The following is a 20,558-nucleotide window of genomic DNA, read 5'->3' on the forward strand; positions in this document are numbered from 1 at the left end:
TTAGTTTTGTTTTACAACATCCTAGTTTTGTTCTGCTTTGTGACAGCAAAAGCAAATAGCTGGAAGCAGCAGGATGGGAGTCCACAGTCCACTGAGAACAACAGGTGCAGTTGTGATGGTAAACACGTGCAAGCACTTTAAAAGAGATAAATGGTAACAGAATTGTGATCGATAGCCAAGGATTTAAAATTAATAATTAATATTAATGCATTAATAGTCATTAGAGCTGTTTCTAACAGATGAAAGCAAAGTATTAAAACATAAAACGATCTGAAAACACTCAGCATCTAATAATTAATCATTTTCACCTAATAATTTGTCTTTGGAATTCATTACAGTGCATCTGAGCAAGCATACAGTAAAAAAGTAGGACTTCCACTTTGAGTATGCAAATCCCCTGAATGCATCCTGCTGTGAGCAAAAAGATAAAGACTAAAAGCAAGAAGTTGAAGTTAAGGAAGCGTGATGACAATGATGACTTGGCTCTATGTTGAGTCACTGTGAAACCAGAAGTTTTGCCATCTAATGTTATCTAATCTAACCTGTACTCAAGTATCTTAAACAAAACAGGAAAGGAAAGACAAAGTAACTATTTTTAATATAGTGAATAATAAAATAAAATATGTTATAGTACAACATGATATGTTCAAAGATAATGTTCCACACACACAACTAATGTTTTTTTGTGTATATCATCTTTTTGTTTTTCATTTCCCTTTTGCATTTTTTTTAAAATCATTCTGTGTCCTTGAGTTTTTTACTTTTATTTATGAATAACTGTTATTAATGTGCAAAATTGCAACAGTGATAGCAGTGAAACATTGAAAAGAATGTGAAACATTACAGAAATCTAAAAATGTAAAACTGTGAGTATATTAAATGTCATGTTGTTAACATCCAATAAAAGATAACAAAGATTCTCTATGAGTTCTGGAAGAGAGAGTCTGTTTTCCTTCCTGGGAAAAAAAAACATTTAGTTGATAGGAGAGTTTCACCTGTGTGTGAGGAAAATGAGAAGATGCAGAAAAAAATATAATGCAGATACACATGATGTGCAAAAATATGTGAGTGCAGTTTAATCATTAACAGGTCAACAGTGTGCAACAGACAATGTTTAAGCCTGTGGAAAAGTTTTGGCCCCAAAAACTCCAAACTGCAGAAATGTGATATGTACACAACATGCAAATTTAAATATTTGCATTATTGTTTATCTCATCCAACACTCAAAGAGGAAGGAATGTTAATGTTTGCACTGATTACTCATATCACAACATATCTGGGGATGCAGACATGCAGAAAAAGGCATTCAGCAATGCATTTATGTAAATTCTTTTTTAAAAATATGAAATACTCAGAACAGTACATGAAAGAATTCAACATGTAGGTGAAGGCAGAGCTCCAAAATAAAATGTCAGAGTTCTCTTGCTGACTTTTCTATTATATAAAACACATACATGGCCAGTGATTGGTGTGAACCTGGAAAAAAGTAACGAAGGTGTTGTGTTGCTCAGATCACACCTGTAACCAGAAAACCTTCAGAAACCTGAACACCCAGAATAGACTCACTGCAGATGGGTAGTCAAATTCACAAAAGGGAAAAGGGAAGCCAGTTCACATGAGTAAAAAACAGAACAACAAAAAATTGTCAAATCATGACCAAATTGGGCATTTAGCAACCTATGCAAAATGCTGCAAATCAAGATCTCGATTCCCTGAAATATTTGCATGTACAACATCAGGAAGGAGCAATATTCATATCTTCTAGATGAAATGGTAAATGTAGAGAAACCATTTATTCTTGTTGGTTTTATGGTGAAGTTGAAGCCAAATGGAAGCATTTAACACAAAATACAAAGCTACAGGCTTTAGTCTCAAAGTGCGAGCCAGAAAACATTTTTGATTAAGGGTAATGTTCTTTTAAGAGTGTTGCTGCTGTAGTGGGATTCATTTACAACAGCACCCCAACAGTATCAGAGGTAGACCAGTAGATGGAGACAGCCTGCAGTATTTGAAAAGACTTGATCGGTGCATCGACAATAGTTTGCAGCCTGATCTCTGTGTACTTGTCGTTTATTGACAGAGGCTTACATGCACCATTTCACCTCTGAATACTCTCTTTATCCCACAGGAACTCTGCATTTGCCACTTTTAATCGTGCACTTAATGATTCAGGAAGGCAGAGCAGTGGCACCAAAAAAAAAAATCTGTTTTCTAACTTTGGTGTGAAATTGTAGTGTGAAAGATGAGGGTGTGGGGCTGGAAGAAGTCACAACTAAAGGATTTGGAGGGGATGAAAGGTGTCTCACTACTACTGATGTTAGTATGAACATGTGCTATGATCAAAGACTGAGAACCCACATACTGCGCAGTGCTCCCATGAAATATCTGCTAGACCACCGAACATGGTTTCCTCCCACAAGGTTATCTGTGTTAGATCAAACAGATTGTGTTGCACTTCCACATTTGTTTCAGACGTCAGAGTGACAACCTCAGAATATCTCACTGTTTTCAGTGTTGAGGAACATTTTGCCCAATATAGAACAGTGGAAAACCCAAACACACCCCCGGTTTCATGATGAAAGCATTTAATATGCGCAGGTGGAGGTTTTGGAATGGACATCTGATGCAGCAGGCACAGCTTTGGTGCTCTCATCTTGTTCCACTGAAATGTTCTGACTGCCATTACGTGAACCAGTTTGTGAGTAGGCATCTATTTGTTCCTTTTCATGCATTAATCCATCATTCATCCTACAGCATAGAGATTCTGTTCTTATGAGCCAAATAGCAAATTACAATGCAAAACCCTTCAGTGGTATCTGTAAATAACCTTGTTCCTCCATCTCTACATGTAGTATTCAATATGTTCTTGCAAAAATGACACCAAATCAAACTTTTATTATTGCTCCAAGTAGATAAAATGACTCTGATTCTCTGATTAAAAACATAAAAAGTCAATAATTTCACTTCACCAGTTAAAAAAATTTGAAATTCAAGCAACTATATTCAATGTTTCTATATTAGCAGTGCATCACTTGACTACCTGAGTGCTAGAGTGGTCCCTTGTAGTGCTATTACCTGACTCCCAGCACTATGAAGCATTTTAGTGTCTGTCAGTTCATTATTCTGGTTCTCCAACCCACAGTTTAACTGTTTTGATTCCCTCTCATCAGCATTGTTTTAAGATGCATCTGGCAGCAGTGAAAAAACTCCAAAACACCAACTACACTATCTGCCCATCACGAAACAGCAAAAAGATACAGTTAGTGACTAGCTGGTGAACATAATGGAGCATTTGGCAGCTAAAGAGTCAGATAATTACCCCCAGAGTTAATGGAGACCAAATGAAATGTCCAGAAACGTGACTCCAAATTGATGCTAATGTTCCACTGGATCTGCAGGATGAATATAATGGCAACTGTCTGCCAACATGTATCAAACTAAAAAGTAATAATATATCAATGTTGTGTTCACAACTCAACTCAATCTGCTGCCCCCAAGTGGCCAAAAAAAATCTGTTATTGCAGGTTTAATGATGATTAAAGATCCCCTCCAGACATATATGAATACATATACAAATAATCTGCTTGGAACAATAATGTGTGTCTGGTTTGGTTTTTCCACAAAAAAGTGCAATTACCACTTTAAAATCCTTAAAATGGCATCTATTCATTCTGCCTCATTAAAAATCTAGAATCTATTAATATGTAAATATATTTCATCTCAGAAATTTAACTGCTGGACACAAGATGTCTCCTGCTTCACTATAAAGTCCATTCTCAGTGTTTGTGCACTGGAGGCTTCAAGTTTCCACATCACACTATAAATTTCATACCAGACCATGATCAGCTTCCAAACTAGTTGTGATGTCGCAAATCATGCTTGTAGGCCCATCTCTTAAAATCAATTTTCAATGAGCACAGAGAAACTTTACACTTTCAGTAGATCAATGTGAAAACAGCCCTCTAGTGTCAAAATCTGCTCATACATCATTTTGCACAGTGAAGCTCAAACATCCAACTGAAGGAACAAAAACATATTTTTGAGTGTAGGGGGACTATAACAGCCATTGTATGAAAGATTAACACCTACCTCGATAAATGATTAGCAATAGGTAGTACTTAACTCTAAGGTAAATACTGCATGACAAATACGCATTGTCTAGTCAGGAATACATGCTTTGTTACACCAGCCTTGTTTTAATTTTGGCTGAAGGAGTACAGCCCTCGCAGAACAAAATTTGACAAAAACAAAATGTGAAAAAATGTAAGGGCCAAGCTGAAAACAAGATTTCCAACTGGCTTGGTCTTGCTTAAAACTTTCGTCTAGCCTCGGGAAATTCAGGTTTAGCTTTTCCATCCTGTTTGGTACAAGTACCCCATGCTATGCACTTCATGTGAGTTTTTCTTACACTGATTCTAATTTGGCCTATATTAACTTTGTTCCAGTTTATATTAACTATGCCACAGAACTTTTCATAAGATTTTTCAGGGCTATTTTGGACAGGACGTTGTGTTATCTTGTTACTGAAAAGGTCATACGTACTGAGGTTGGATCATGGACTCTGCTTTGGCACAGCGCTGACCCCTTATAAAAAATCTATTGTATTGGCGGAAAAGGTCTGCGTTCACTGACATTTTTAACATTGACATTCAAACTCGACTTTCCTAGAACTCATATTGAGTTGGCTAGAGGTGCATATGAAAGTTCACTCTGTGCATTTAATCCACATCTCCTTCCTCTCACCTGCCACCACCACAATAAGGCACCCCCAAAGCACGACATTCATTACAAAACACATTACTGGCTTTCACAGTGGAACTCAATCCTCAGCAGCTCAGACTGGCACAGCGTTCGGAGTCGTGAGTCATATGGAGGCGACTCAGGTGGGAGAGAAAATGAGAGGTGATGTGAGGGAATGTTGCTGCAAGAAGGCTCACTCATGTGTGGAATGAATCAAACCGCCTTACCTTTCTTTATGTCAGAGGATGTCTAAATAAATCCATGTCAGCTACAGTTTGACAGAAAATTATACAACTGTCTCCTGCAATTAGAGCCTAGCAAGTATTGGTTAGTTGCAAGTCAAAAGACCTCAGTTAAACAATTCTAACAGTCTACAGTCATGCGAGCTGCTCTGTCAGAGTATCTGTAGGTGCAGTGGTGCACTGAGAGTGTTAATGTCAGCATGCTAATATGCTCACAATGCTAATGTTAACATACTAATGTTTACTATCATCACTAATGTTACCCTGCAACTAATATTTTCAGGCCTTAAAACAAATTTTCTCAGCTGTAATTAGCTTAACAGTTTGGGTTATTCCCTGTGGTGGAAAGTAACTAAGTAGCATACATTTACTCAAGTACTCCACTTTAGTACAATTTTGAGGTACTTGTACTCTACTGGAGGATTTCCATTTTATGCTAATATATACTAAAAAAATATACTCCACTACTGTACTTTCTACTCCACTACATTTATTGACAGCTCTAGTTACTTTTCAGATGAAGATTTGACACAATGGATAATATAACAAGCTTTTAAAATACAACACATTGTTAAAGATGAAACCAGTGGTTTCCAACCTTTTTGGCTTTTGACATCTTACAAAAAGCAGTGTGTAGTCGGGGTCACATTTCAGATGTCTATGAGTTGTTAACAGCTCCACCAAATGGTGATTTTTCCCTCTAAACTTCTCACATGGTTTCATTTCAATAAATGTTCAAATGATCCGATATTTCACCAAAAATCAAAGATTAGAGCAAAAGTCAACCATTTTGTGTATCAGAACTTTGTTTTTTCTTCTTTCCTCTCCCATTAATCATCTCACGGCCCCTCAGATTTATCTGGTGACCCTTTGTATTTCTACTGTGCTCTATTGGTACTTTTACTTGAGTAAAGGATCTGAATACTTCCACCACTACCTCTCACTGTTCTGAGGTGGGCATGACTCAGTTGGAAAAGGGTGACATCACTTGATTTCTGCAATATTTGAATAAAAATCTGATGACTGATGATCAAACCAAACCCACACACTGCTGATTAGGTAGCTTAGCTGAGTTTGAGTGTTAAACTTCTAATAAATATTAAATAAAATTTTTTAATCAAAACTTTAATCCTGAATGTTGCTTCTTTAGTCATACATATTTCATGTTTTCAGGGGCTTTAAATGTGTTTAAATGTGAAGCATGCAGTTGCCACAGGATGAAATACAGTCACTGGAATGCAATCAAAACCATTTAAACCAAATTTTTAACATAGAGGTTCAGATAGCTTTTAATCTTCAATCACCAATTCAGTGCTAACTGACTTAACAGCAACACTTGAGTGCAGTGAATTTAGCAATAACCTTGGGGGTGTGAATAAATGATGAGATTTAACTGTTCTGTGTTAGGAAGGTCCTTGACAGACCCCTGGGCAATGCTGGTCGTCACTGTATCCCACATTTGGCATCACTGGGAGAGAATATACTGAAATCTCTAATGCTGTGTTCCAGGGATCACAGGAAATCTGAAACTTGGAGTTCCTCCAAGGAATGTATTCCTGGAGGATATAGATTGAGGAATGGCCCTTTCCAATTTCCAGGCACTGGCTTTGATATATGAGGTAGTTTAATTTTTCAATTTCAATTCAATTTTATTTATATAGCGCCAAATCATAACAGAAGTTATATCAGGGCACTTTTCACATAGAGCAGGTCAAGACCATACTCGTAAGGTAGTCCTCATGCATACTGCATTCAGCCAAGAGAATGCATGCTAACAAATACCCACACACAGGCTTTATGCACACCCACTGAAACACAAATACACAGGATTGACCATGGGAGCAGAAACAGATCTGCATTTTAATTGCAGAGACAAGGACATTGATCTGTCCATTACAATCAATGATCACATTATATTCTATGCAACAATAAAGATTCACAAATAGACATCTGCTTCTGGCATTATATCACGCAAACGTAAGCTATGTAAGCTGGGGGAATATTACTTAAAAATGATATACAGCAGGTCTGTTATGTTTTGATTACCAACATGTCTGTACGGTACAAAGGCCTTTGGTTGTTTGGCTTAGGGGAGAAACAGGTATTTTGCTGTACACTGATGTAACTTCCAAGGCACATAGATAAAAGTAACTGCACAGAAAAATACATTACCATGGCTGTACACTGTCAGCAACACACATATAAGTCATGACCAGCTCACTTATGAATTGGCTGAATTAGATGTATAGTGTGGAAAACCCACGTTTCTTTTTTTCTTTGCCAACAGAATGACTCATATTAGCTGCTGGTCATAGTTTAAAAAGCTGCAAAGTTGTATCTGTTGTTACTAAAGATGAACCAAGATTAAAATACAACTGTGCAACCTTTTCTGGAGAGTGTATCTACCAAAAAGGTGGCACCCAGTACGTGTGTAACTTTTAACACTGGTTTTGGTTAGTGAGGTGACACAAGAGGTGGGATATACAGTATGCAACCCTCCCCATGCAAGAATAAGCAGAGGATACCACAAATACATAGAGTTAATATTGAACAGTGCATCCTCAGGAGTGCACGTTCTAGCCCTTCGCAAATGAACTTCCATTTTGAAAAAAAAAAAAAGCAACAGAGTGCAAGAAGGCAGAGGTTTTTCCCCTGCCTCTGCCTCTCATCTGTACAATATACAGTGGCAGGAACCAGCCAGAAATCCACACAAATGCTCTTTTCACATATGGTGCTGGACTGCGCCCAGCAATCATGGAGCCAAACTCCATGTCAACCCAAATGAGCACAACTTTTTCAGAATATGACCTCATTTCAGACAGATATATAGGTCTTTGTTTCACAAAATGATAAAAGAAGCAGCAATGGGTGACTACAGGTACCGTCTCGTTGCCTCAGCTGTTCCTTTAGCGCTACATTGACACTGGTTTTGGCACAAACCGTCTTATCAACATCTACTAAACATCAGAATGGTCCATTTAGTACAAGTTCATTAAGTATGTCCAATCAATCAATGGCAATGTGTGGTTTCTTCAGTATCGTTCAGATCATCTCAGTTCAGTTCAGTTTGGGTGGATGTAAAATGTGTCAGCCCATATTATTCTCCACCAACTGTGCACACAAAAGAAAGAGGGATGCAAACACAGCAAGAGAGAGGGAGAGCAAAAGTAATTAACTGTGGATGATGAGAGAATGGTTCTTGCACTTCAGGCTTGAAGGCGCTAAATACCTTAACTGTGATGGGGGAGATTGTGAAATGAGTTTCTCACTGTGACACACACACACACACACACATTTGGGAGAGCACAAAGTATTCACAAATACATAAAAAATAAAGATATATACAGAAAGATAATGCATGTTACAGGATCATTCACAGTTTTTATACATATGACAACAAAATTACAATCCAAAAATGTTTCTGGTTATGGTTAAATTAGCCTGGGTATCACTCACATACAGCCTTTGGACTTGGATTGTGTCACATAGTATTTCTACACAAATACACACTGTCCTCTGGGTCAATATGACTCCCTGATGCAGCATTGGTCACCCATATCACTATCTGCATCACTTAGACAACGGTTAAAGGAGCTAGAGTGTTTATTCTCATAATATACATGCTGACATCTTGAAGTGCACCTCCATACAAAGCTGTGTGAGTGTGTGTGTGTGTTCCTACTTTGACCTGTGAGTGTAGCTGGGACTGACCCTGCTAGAACTACTACTGCAAGCCCTGACAGCTCAGAGAGATTGTCATGACAAATTACAGGGCTGTGGCCCACTGCCAACAGGAAAACAGCTATCTGAGTGCTGAGTGTGTGTGTCACACATAATTATTTTCTGTAGTAACCTCTCAGGACAAGCCATGTCTGGCTCCTCACCTCTTTTGATTGCTCTGATTGATGGCTTATGACTTGACCAATACACTTGGATGAAGTGAATCTGACACTGCAGCATATGGTGGGCGACCTTATTACCACTATAGAGGCTTTACAGTTGTTTGAAAAAATCTCCTGGCAACCAGGTGTAGCTCCATCATGGAGGTCTATTGCAGGAGTCACTGTGGACAAATAAGCTTGATAGCTAAAACGGAAATGGATGTCTGCTATTGATGTGGGCCTATGCAGTTGGCAATAATGAATGATAAGGTAGAATTGTTTCCAAATTCAGGTAGTTGTGATAAGGTCTTTTGTTGTAGCTCCCTTGGTTCAAGCTCTTCTAGGAAGCTGTAGCTTAGTTAGTCCCTCCAGTCAACTAAACAAACTGGTATTACTTTAGCCAACTAATTAACCATCAAGCAAATTTGTAAAAACTGATTATGATGTCAAATGATGTATGTGAAGGTTAGAGTTCATAACCATGTACTGTATCTTTATTGGAGCTGTTTCAATTTAGGCAACACATGACTCTGTGTCACAATAAAAATAAATAAGTCATAGCAACAACTAAGTCTACAGCCATGGTAGCAGCTATACTTTGGCACAGCAGTGCATTGAGCTCAGTGGTAACAGCAACATGCTAACAGTGACAATGCTAGCGGGCATAAAGTTTACCATGTTCACTATCTTAGTAATGTATTAGCATGCTAAGATTGCTAATTGGCACTGAACACAACATACAGCAAAGGCTGATGGGAATGTCATTAGTTCTGCAGGTATTTGGTCATAAACCAAATTATTGGAGAAACAAAAAATTTAACATAACAATAGTACTAGATGGAAAGTACCCCCATACAAAATTTTGTGTCAGTACACACAGTAGATGTTGAGATACTTCTTTGGGTACATGAAAAATATGACCTGCTAGTGGCACTTAGTGGAAATTTAGAGGATCACCAAAGTCAGCAGGGTTCAGTCTCTTGGCACTATGGATATATGTGACGAATTTCATGGCAATCCATCCGATAGTTGTTGAGATATTCCAATCTAGACCAAAGTGGTTTACTGCCATACAGACCAACATCGCCTATTCCACCAGCATGGCAAACAAAGCCAGAACAAAACATGGGAACCTCTATGATTCCTATGATTTATTGTTTCATTAATTAATTTGACACACTGACATCCTGGTACAACAGAAGAGGCCACAAAATATACAGAGTGCAGGGATATACTGGAGTTGTATGCACACTTACATTCCACTATAGCTTTCTGCTTCTTGTTTTCACTTCAGCCATTTCAGTATATAAAATGCCACGGAGAGATGCAAGATGCATTGATTGATGCACGTATGAGGTTGGTTTGGTTTCCTGGCTCAGGAGCTGGTGGGCCAGGTTGGAGAGGGCGTCAGGACACCACCTGCACTTGGGTAGTTTAGGCCTCAGCCTGTTTGGATGACTTTCTTATTAACGTCTTTCTCTTTTCTTCCACTCAGGCCTCCACTAGCCAGATGTATTAGGGTTTTGTGTTTTGTTTGCACACATCACACACAATTCAATCATCAGAGTTATTCACTCTCATTGACTTAAATGCATTAATTTACTAACTGTATGCAGAATTAAATAAATGTATAGTGTCAACTGCTGTCCGTGACATCTGTGTTGTCCTGATGGTCTAGTGGGCTAAACACATACCCTGTAACTGTAAAGTCACTAGTTTGAATCCAGCCAGGAACCAAGCTGTGTTCATCCTCCTTTTTCTGCCCATCTGTTGTGAACTCTTGTGGTTTAAAAGTTGACAATCCAAAATCTCAAATATCCAATAAAATGCCACAAAAAGTATATATTCAACTCAAGTTAACAGAACTTCATTCATTTCCTAATTTTTCCCGTCAAAACCTTCTACGCATCTCCCCAGATATTTTTCATGCTTGTATATACTCAATGGTGATCTAATTTGCTCAGTAGTTGATTGGTAAGATGGTTGTATTTCAATGCAAAGGTTAAGAGTTCAAATCCTGCTTTTGCCATCCTGCATGTGGTCTGAATCTTTGCATTTTCCAGGATAAGTTCTGACACTTCTCACATAGTAGCAGTATTTATGTATAAATTATTAGACATAGGATGCATCCCAGATCTTGAATGAAATAATAATTCAATACAAATTTAGTAATCGAAACATGTCTTCACTGAAGGTCATAAATTACATCAAATGTTTCGTAAAGTAGAGTTATATACCTCAACAGAGCATCAGCATATAGGGATGACCACGATGAATTACTTTAAAGAAACTCAAGAGTTTTGCTTCTTTTCAATTAAATCAGAAACAAGTATCCAAATGCTCGCTATCTGAGTGGACCCCAATCATTGCTGCTTGCAAACTGTGTTTAATGAAGTCATCACAAATTAACTGGCACACAGCAGGGGTGTACACAGAGAGGGCCAGTAAAGAGACAGACAGGGCTAGTAAGAACTGGATTTTTTTGACAGTCCACCAGCCCACCACTGCGCTGGCCCACCTGGATTTGTCCCAGTATACCCAATGATCAGTACACCATTGGCATACAGAAAACTTGGGGCAGGGTAGTATTATTCAGATACATACTTGGTACAAACACAAAGTACAGAGAGTGGTAGGGGGCCCAACAGCAAATTTTTGCCCAGCAGTTTAATGTAGCCATGGTCATGTATAACCTTCCTTTTATCTGTATTAATACAACTCACTACAATCTTTACAGCTTGGTCTTTGTGTTCTTGGTAGATATAATACATACACAAGCTTCTCTCTGTCTCTTCTTACTCCCCCTCTCCCTCCCTCTACACGACACATTTCCCTGCCTTCTGTGAAATTTAGGCATTTTTGCAAGCACATGCTGGCTGAACCAAATGTGAAGCTGAGGGCGCTGACCACATTTCAACATTGAATAAGGAGACAACCTTACATTGTCAAAAACAACACTTTACAAGTAGAAATGGGCTCTTTACAATGGCACAGTTTGCACAGGGAGTAACTATTGTTCATACCAGGATACAGTGAAGTATAAAGTATGTGTGATGTGTTTCACAAACATGGTTTAGATGTAGTCCTCAATGCATACCACAACGAGACAGAATTCTACAGCAGTGATTGCCTGTGAAATTCATTTTGGTTCAGACACGGAGCTGTCCATGTGCGGATCTTTCCCCCAGAGGTTGACAGAAAACCATTTCCTATATACAAAGTTTAGCTGTTTTAAAGCAAGCAAGGTCACAGAGGCTGCCAAGATGTTTTCCCATCCTTCCACATAATCAATAATCCAGGATCTTAAATTCAAGAGTTTACAGATCGATGCAGCTTCTCCTGCCGAGATGCCAGTTAGAAAGGGAAACGAGCATCCTTCATTGTCGGTAAATAAGATGTCATGTTTGGAGGGGTTTGCCATTTTGTTGCCCTGTTGATCATGTAACACCAGACTAATCAGCTGGTATGAATAAAACATGACCATGAAACTATTTATCTTCGTGTTGTGGTTTTTGGTTTTTTTATCTTTAAAAGTCTCTAGAGAATCACTGTGCTGACTGTTTTCCACTGATATGTTTGTCCGGCATTTCCACATTCAGAGAAAACAGTGCCTTGCCTTCTAAGCTTTCGCAAAGACTCCTTCAAGGTGTGGATTATACTCCATCCCCTCAGGCATCTATTTACCACAGGTATACCAGCTCTGATATTTCTCCAGAGGATCCACAGAAGTCCATTCTCCAATCTTGCACCTGGTCCAACTGCGTTTTGTTTTGATTTTGGTTCGATCAGGTTGAGTTCTGACAATTTGATACAAGCCTTAAGATGAACAGGAATCCTATTTATGTTTATATTATCTCTCCAGTGCTGAAAACCAGTACGGTCAAGATGCAATTTGGCTCTGCCTCAGGGATAACCAGCTCAAGTATCCTCATTAACCCAGATATCAAGGGCTTTGAGCTGCAGTCAGTGTACTTTCCCCGACCTCTGAAAACCCTTATGAAATTGTTTATATTTCACTTAGACTTTGTTCATGTGTCAGTGTCCATGAGCAGCAGCTATTACATCATCATCCTACCCCCGCATCTTTGAGCAGGGGTCACTGGCAGTGCACTGGCAGCCCATCAGGGTGGAAGCCCCAAGCACTAATAAGTCTCTCTGGCCTCCTTGGATGTAATGACCACTCTCCTGTCACTACTTTACCCTCAGATGCTGGTCTGCAGCTCGCCATTCAGCAGGGCAGCATTGTGTGTCTCCAAATTGGCGTTGATGATTATAGCATCGTTAACCATCCTGCTCCTGTCAGCCCTACTGTCACTGCGCTCAATCTCATCCAGGCCTGCCACCTTTTTCAGGCACAGAACATTCTGAAAGCTCTTCTTGAAGTTGTCCGACAGGAAGGCGTACAGAATGGGGTTGGCGCAGCTGTTGGCGTAGCCGAGCACCACCACAAAATCAAAGGTGCTCTTCACAGCAGAGGTGGGGTTGATGGAGCTGGTGACAGAGGTGACATTAAAAATGTAGAAAGGCAGCCAGCAGAGGACAAACACTGCCACCACGATGGACACCATCCGTGTTACCTTACGCTCGGAGCGCTTGCGCTTGGTTGAACCCACGCGCATGCCTGACGACTTCACCTGGCAAAGGGAGGAACTGTCAGTGACTTAAAATCTCCAAAGTATAAAAGCACAATGTTCACAGTGTGTGACATTGAAACATCTTCAAAGTCTACAAAACAGATTAAAAAATACATTCTCTCTACATTCTGATTTCAAAGCTAGGAGGTTACATGGAACCTTGATTTTAGAAAGTCTTTTTCAATTGTAACCAATCTTTCAGTGCTAGCTAGCCCTTAGCTGTCATACCACGTACCACCACAGTACATAGCAGGATGGCTATTGGAGAAAACTCAAAATTTCAGTCACTTTTCCTAAAATTTGAAACAGGAAGTTATTAAACAATGTTTAAAATACCACATATCAAGTCTGTATTTTTCAAACTTCAATTAAAGCCAATATAAACCATGTAACATCATGGATGGCGCGGTGCATTCAGTGATGCTAGTGATGGATGTAAGCTAAATTGCTGCAATACTATTGATAAAACCAGTACTCTCTTCCATATACCCTAAGCCACCAGTGGCAGTACTGGCCACTCCAGCAAGAGAGGAGAAGAAGAAATCCAGCTACAGCTTTGATTTTACATTGTTTTACTGACTTCAATGGAGTATATCATATTTTATATTATATTTTTCTTAATTTAAACCCACTTGATGAAGATTTATTTTCCAGTTTTTAAGTCTTAACGAACAAACAAATTTAATGAATGCTTGAAATGTTCAGGTTCTCTCAAATAGCCATTAAGGGCTAACTAGCTCCATTTCAAATACACAACAACCCCAGTGTCCGACTATAAAAATGTATTGAGAATCTGTAGGATTATATCATATTTCATGTGTATCATAAACTGTAGCTCAAGCAAAAATAACTTGAAACTGAAAAGCATTCATTGTTTTGGGCTGAAATTAGTGACCATTGTTGACCATTTCAGATTAACGAAAAATACAGTTGTACCAATGACATCTGAAATTCTGCCATGTTATCTGAATCCACAAATAAAAATGATTAAATGGCTGAAATATCTCCATGACTTTGGTTGACAATTGGATGTTTATACATCATTCTACTGTGACTATCCCTAATAAAAGGATTATCTGAATTATCTGATTAGGAATATATAAGAAGAAACAAAAAAAATAAAAAGAAAAAAAAAAGAAAAATGTATGTTACATTATAATGTAAAACATGCAGCAGCAGGGTCTCACCTTGACTATAATGAGCAGGTAACACATGCATATGACTGCCAGGGGCAAGAAGAATCCAATAAAGAAGGTGTAGATTATGAAAGATGTGTAATAGACATCCTGGGGTTCCGGCCACACAATCCCACATACTGGCACCTTGTCTAGGCCACTGAAGATTAAAGTTGGTAGGATGACTAACAGCGACACACCCCACACTGTCAGGTTAATTAGCTTGGCTACCCGAGGCTTCCGCCATTTTGTAGACCTAATAGGGTGGACCACAGCCAGGTATCGATCGATGCTCATCACCATCAGACAGAAGATGCTGGTGAACTGATTGAGAGAGTCTGTAGAGGAAGAGAGAGTGGAGGAGTGGAGAAAGGAAAGTTAGGTGAGGATAAGTATCAACAAACAGCATTACTAATCACTGATGCTTTTTTTATTAAAAGGGGGAAGTGATTAAAAAATGACAAAGGCTGTAGTAAGGCACCATGATGACCAACGCTGTTTGAATTGCACCTAAAGTCTTAATATTTATAATCTACACTTGAGGAAATAGTTTGACATTGTAGGTAATACACTTATTTGATTTCTTGCAGAGAATTAGATGAGAGGATTGATACCACTTTCACATCTGTTTGTTCAACATGAACCAGCAGGGTGTAGCCAGCAGCCAGTTAGCTTAGCTTAGCATAAAAACAGAGAGAGAGAAACAGCTAGCCTGGCTCTGTCAAAGGTAATAAATAAATAAATAATCAGCCTACCAGCACTTCTAACACTTACAAATTAACATGTTATGTCTTTTTTAATCCGTACAAAAACCAAACTAAAAATGACAAGTTGTGGTGGGGGGTTTTGTGCAGTGACAGGGTTCAAAGGGTGCAGTGACTTCTTAGAGTCTCCAAACCTTGAGTTTTGGAAGATTTTTAACAATCACTCTTTGAGTTGCAACATTTAAAAAAGTAAAGAAGTGTACCTAGGTTCTAATCAAATTGCTAACATAGCAGAGACTGATCTCAAGATAATTTCTTCACTGGGCAGAATGACTTCCTGGAGTCACCACTGGTTGCTTGGTTGACAGCAAGACTCCAGGAAGTCACCTAAGTTACCTTTGGACAAAGCCAGGCTAGCTGTTTCCCCCAACTCCCAGTCTTTAGGCTAAGCTAAACTAACCATTTCCTGAATGCAGCTTCATACTTATAAATGTATTTTTCAAAAGTGTTGAAAATGGTTTTCCTTTAATTGCAACCAAGGAACTTGAAAGTGATTATTTGCCCAGTAAAACTGCTGCTGCTTTCTGAAGTGCACCATTAGCCTACTGCTCCACACCTACCTACAGTCATGATTACCCTGCACAGAGCCTCTCCGAAGGGCCAGTGCACCAGTGCCAACTGCAGGGCAATGAATGGCAGGCTCATCATGCACAGAACATCTGCCACCGCCAGGTTGAGGATGTAGATGTTGGTCACCGTCTTCATTTTGGCATAACGCAGGATCACATAGATGACCAGGGTGTTGCCACATAGCCCCACAGCGCACACCATGAAGTAGATGAAGGTGATGACCACTGAGCTGGTCTTGTCCTGGTGAGGCTCCCTAGTCTTTGTGATGTTTAGGTCCAGATCGGACTCATTACCCTGGATGTAGCTGTCGTACAGGAGGGGCTCAGGGATGGTGATGTTGGGTGAAGTTGGGAGGAAGGACCACTGATCCAAGGCCATGACTGCTGACAGGGCTTTAGGGCATCAAAGAGTTTTAAGTGTTTACAGATGGCCAGTGGTAAGGTGTAGAGGTGTGATCATAAAGGATTTCGGAGATGGTAAATATTAGTGGGTTTTGGGTTAGGGTTAAATGCTAAAAAAAACAATTTTTTTGATGTGCAGAGTTATAAAAATGAGGGTAAAAGGACTTTAGAGGTAAGTTCTAAGATTAGCTTGGGGTACTTGAGATTTGAGAATTGGGGATCCAGGGGTTTGGGGCTCTGAGGATTGGGATGACTGGGGATTATTATGTCCGTGGAATCACAAGTATCACATCCCAGCTGTAGAGAGACAGCAAAAGAACAAAATAGATCTATGGAAAAAGAGAGAAAAGAGTGAAAGAACTGTAAGTTTGGCTGAGAAACAAAGAATATATCCTTCAAGAAATAATAGTAGTCCTTCAAGATCCATGGCAACAGTTGCAATGTTACTCTACATAACTGCTTTCACACCTTCAGAATATCATGTAAAATAGTCTCTATAGAGATTACTCCAAATATGTCCGCTACATGTTCAGTTCTTCTCCTTGATTCTTTCCTACATCCTCTGCCTTTTCCCCTCACATCGAATAGTGGGCTGACATGCGGGAGATGGTCAAATCCAGCCAAATCCAAATTTTACATGATGTGCAGTTTTATGAAAATAACTTTTTTCTTTCATCAACAGCAGATAAAGACAGGGCATACTAGGAAATGAGAGGCTCATAGGTGAGACTCAGACCTAAAATACTGGAGCTTTAGGGCTTGCTCCTTAGCCAACTGAACCACCAAGACACCTTGCATCACTCAACATCAACCCAAACAAACAAGTTCTTTAACAATATTATGTCATGACATTAATTTGCACACGTTTAGGCTGATACCAGGCAGATATAGGTGTGGGTGACTGATCACGACTTCAACTTTAGAGTCATATTTACATGATTTCCATGTTGTGCACATTCATCATTTTAACATCAAAATGTCTGCTGGCTCTACTCTCAACCTTTGCTCTTTTTTTGCTTTCTAACTCAGTCCAGACCATAAATCCTCCAATGCTACGTGAGCCCAGTTGTCCAGGTTAGGTACATGTGTGTGTATGTGTGTGTGTGTGTTTGTGTGTGTCTGCATACATGCAAAAAGGTACGCCTGAGCGAGAGAACGACCAGGGCACGGCGCTGCTGAAGACAAATGTTTATTCAATTGATCTTGGGGACAAACAGCTCTGACACTGTGGCAGGATCACTCACTCTTCCCCTGCAGTGACTGCAGCTGGCTCAACAGTCCAAACCTCGCTTTCATCATGTACCTGATTTGCATGCGATTGCCCAATTTGGAGAGTCCTATTTGTGTTAATATGGATATGGTGATAAAAGCTTGGGTACAATTACTTGTTAGCAAGTATTGTGTTTATGTGGATATAAGAGTTGGACCGATAGGGTGGCTACAAAGGTTACTGAAATTGTTGTATTTTCCTTAACCAGTTATTTATTCAGTCTATAAAATGTTAAAAACCAGCAACAAATGCACATCACCAATTACCAGAGCTGAAAGCGTTGACTTCAAACTTTGTATTTTAGCATCCCATCAATCAAAACAACCCCAAGGTATTCAATTAAGATTTAAAGACTAAAGTCAATCATAGGTTAGTCAACTAATTAATGGTTTCTGCACTGTTAAGACCATTAAATGAGGCCAAATTGGCTTCACCATTTCTTCATTGTGAAATATCTGACTGAAACAGCTCTGAAAATGGCAATCAGTAAAACCCTCAATAGAACTCGCCTCAACCTGAGTTGCGTATCTAAATTAGATTTGTCTGAGATTCAACAGAGAGGTTAGTTCCCCGTATTGGTCTTAAAGCTATTTTAGAGGTTTTCTTAACCTTGTGAGTGTAACATTATGGTGACAACACTGCATTCTCATTATTTGAGGGAATTTATTGAGCATGAATACAATCAAATTTTAAGTGCAAAACACTGAAATCCACATAAAAATGAATCTTTACTGGCTTTTGGGCACAGATATTGATGGAGCCCCATTCTGTGTGAGAGAGTGAGGAAAAGCAATCTGCACTAATACATCAACCGGTGAAAGGATTTATGGTGTTATTTGTTAGCAGCGAGCCCAGGTTTATAACTATATAGGTGTCAGTGTTATTTGGTAGCATCTTGGGGTTTAATTATAAAACCTAGTAATTATATTATTAGTGGTCTATTAAAACTCTTACAGAGGGAAAGTAAAACAGGCTTCTTGAGGATGGATGTCGGGAGCTGCAGCTCAGCGCTGACTGTGTGGACAGATGAAGTGATGCCAGGGAAGCAGCTTGGCTTGATGCGGCCTCACACTAACCTGTGGGCTGTGTGTGATGAATGTCCAGCGCAACAGGGGAGTTTTTTTCATCCGCAGTTACTGGAAAACCCCATACAGATTATCTAGTGGGCAGGTTGGTTTATCTTTCTTCTCAAGGGCACTTTGACATAAAATGGCTGCTGCAGGCATCAAACCTTTAAACTCTTAATTGAAAACCAGACCCCCCCCCCTATTCTCCCTGACAGACAGTACCCAAAATCAATGCTTCCTGAGATAATTCTTCGTGTTTATCCATAGGAGTTGCACCTGTTCCAATTATTTTAGCTCTGCTGAGGAGAAAGAGCGCACATGTACCCTCCTCTGATACCGACAGATATTAGAATGTGCGTAAAGCACATGTTGAAGGTTTGAGTTATAATTTGTTAATGATTTAATTTCATTAAAAACCGAAATAAGCCCCACATCATGGGCATGGAAACTCACATGAAAATGTGAGAGTTTCATGACAGGTTTGATTTTAAAAAAATAATAACTTTTACTCGACAAAAACAGGAATGTATACAATGCGCAAAAGCAAACCAAAGTCTTCACGACATGCCTGTAGAGAGATTTTAATTTAGCAGCATTAAAAATTGACACAAAATACATTTTCTCTGTCTCTATTTTCAGTAATAACACTTACTTTTAAACTGAAAACTTCCTCCTCATATCAGGTCCATCGTAGCAAGGTGTCCTTCAGCGGAGAATATGGAGTCCAGCCGCTCCGAAACGGCGCTGACCTGCTGGAAATCTGCATCCCGCGCCTCTCCATCCACCTGCTCACCCAGTGTTACGCACGGCGCTGGCGTTCAACCGCCCATTCGCCGACTTCACCAGAGCTGGTGGGTGCACTATGTCTCTCAGGTCATTTTATCTCCAAGTAATATTCCGTGTTTGTTGCCGAAACTTTGGCAGACCGCCTCTAAAGAGCCGGCGTGCGCTCGGAGTGCGCTGAGTCCAACAGAAAGTCTCTGCGCCGAATCCCTGGCGACTAGACGCCGCGGCAGGACGCACGACTGCACCAGAGAGAGAGAGAGAGAGAGAGAGAGAGAGAGAGAGCGGGCACAACAGACTGAGCAACAGATTAGTAGAAACGTTGAGCGCGTCACCCTGTGTGCGTCGGTGTCCGTCGGGTTGCTGATTTTGACTCATGCAAATGAATCGGTTCTTTTTCTGGAGCCCTAAATCATTCAACTACCATTTGTGTGGCTGCAAATTGTGCAGAGAGAGTGTCTCAAATGTCTCAAATTGAACCAAATTGGATTTATCAATTATGTTTGAAGAGTAAACGCACAAAAACAAAAAACAAGCTGCCACACAGATACTGATGCCACAGTCTCCTCTCAAGTACAACAGTTTCCAATGAAATGATTTCAAGTGTTATCCAGGCCTTGCACATGTAGATGAGAGTCAGTGGCGGACATTCTTGTCAGCTGATAGTGAGAACACTCGGAACTGATGGATGAAGCAAACTCAACAGCCCCTTTTCCGTCTATATAAAGGAGGAGCTCTCAAGCAAGTGCAGCTGGTGGGTTTCTTCCACGACCTCTGTCAGAGCTCCATGAGAAGATGCCCCGCAACTTTTCTCAACATAGCAACTCTAGAGTGCTGCTATTATTAATACAGCTGTTGTTCTATCAAAGATTAATAGTTCTATTTGTGTCCAAACTGATAGGAGGGACTGAAGATACTCAGAGGGTTTTTGATGGTTCAGTGCAGAAATTTCCATCTATGTAAATCAGTGTCCAGTCAAGAGGTCTGATGTAACTGACGACCAACCTTTGAAATTCATTTTTAAATGATCA

The 20,558-nt window shown here is 39.7% G+C and overlaps 1 protein-coding gene across 1 annotated transcript; it reads right to left on the reverse strand.

Moving 5' to 3' along the window:
- Nucleotides 1–9,999: 9,999 nt before the first annotated feature.
- LOC137171999 (somatostatin receptor type 2-like) lies at nucleotides 10,000–20,204 on the reverse strand. Its single transcript, XM_067576246.1, has 4 exons — nucleotides 19,397–20,204; nucleotides 15,997–16,736; nucleotides 14,685–15,010; nucleotides 10,000–13,497 (listed from the first exon to the last, which is right to left on the reverse strand). The coding sequence occupies exons 2-4, from the start codon at nucleotides 16,382–16,384 to the stop codon at nucleotides 13,066–13,068; spliced, it is 1,146 nt and encodes a 381-aa protein (XP_067432347.1). The 5' UTR covers nucleotides 16,385–16,736; nucleotides 19,397–20,204; the 3' UTR covers nucleotides 10,000–13,065.
- Nucleotides 20,205–20,558: the final 354 nt, after the last annotated feature.

Source organism: Thunnus thynnus, chromosome 20, assembly GCF_963924715.1.
Source record: "Thunnus thynnus chromosome 20, fThuThy2.1, whole genome shotgun sequence".
Taxonomy (NCBI): domain Eukaryota; kingdom Metazoa; phylum Chordata; class Actinopteri; order Scombriformes; family Scombridae; genus Thunnus; species Thunnus thynnus.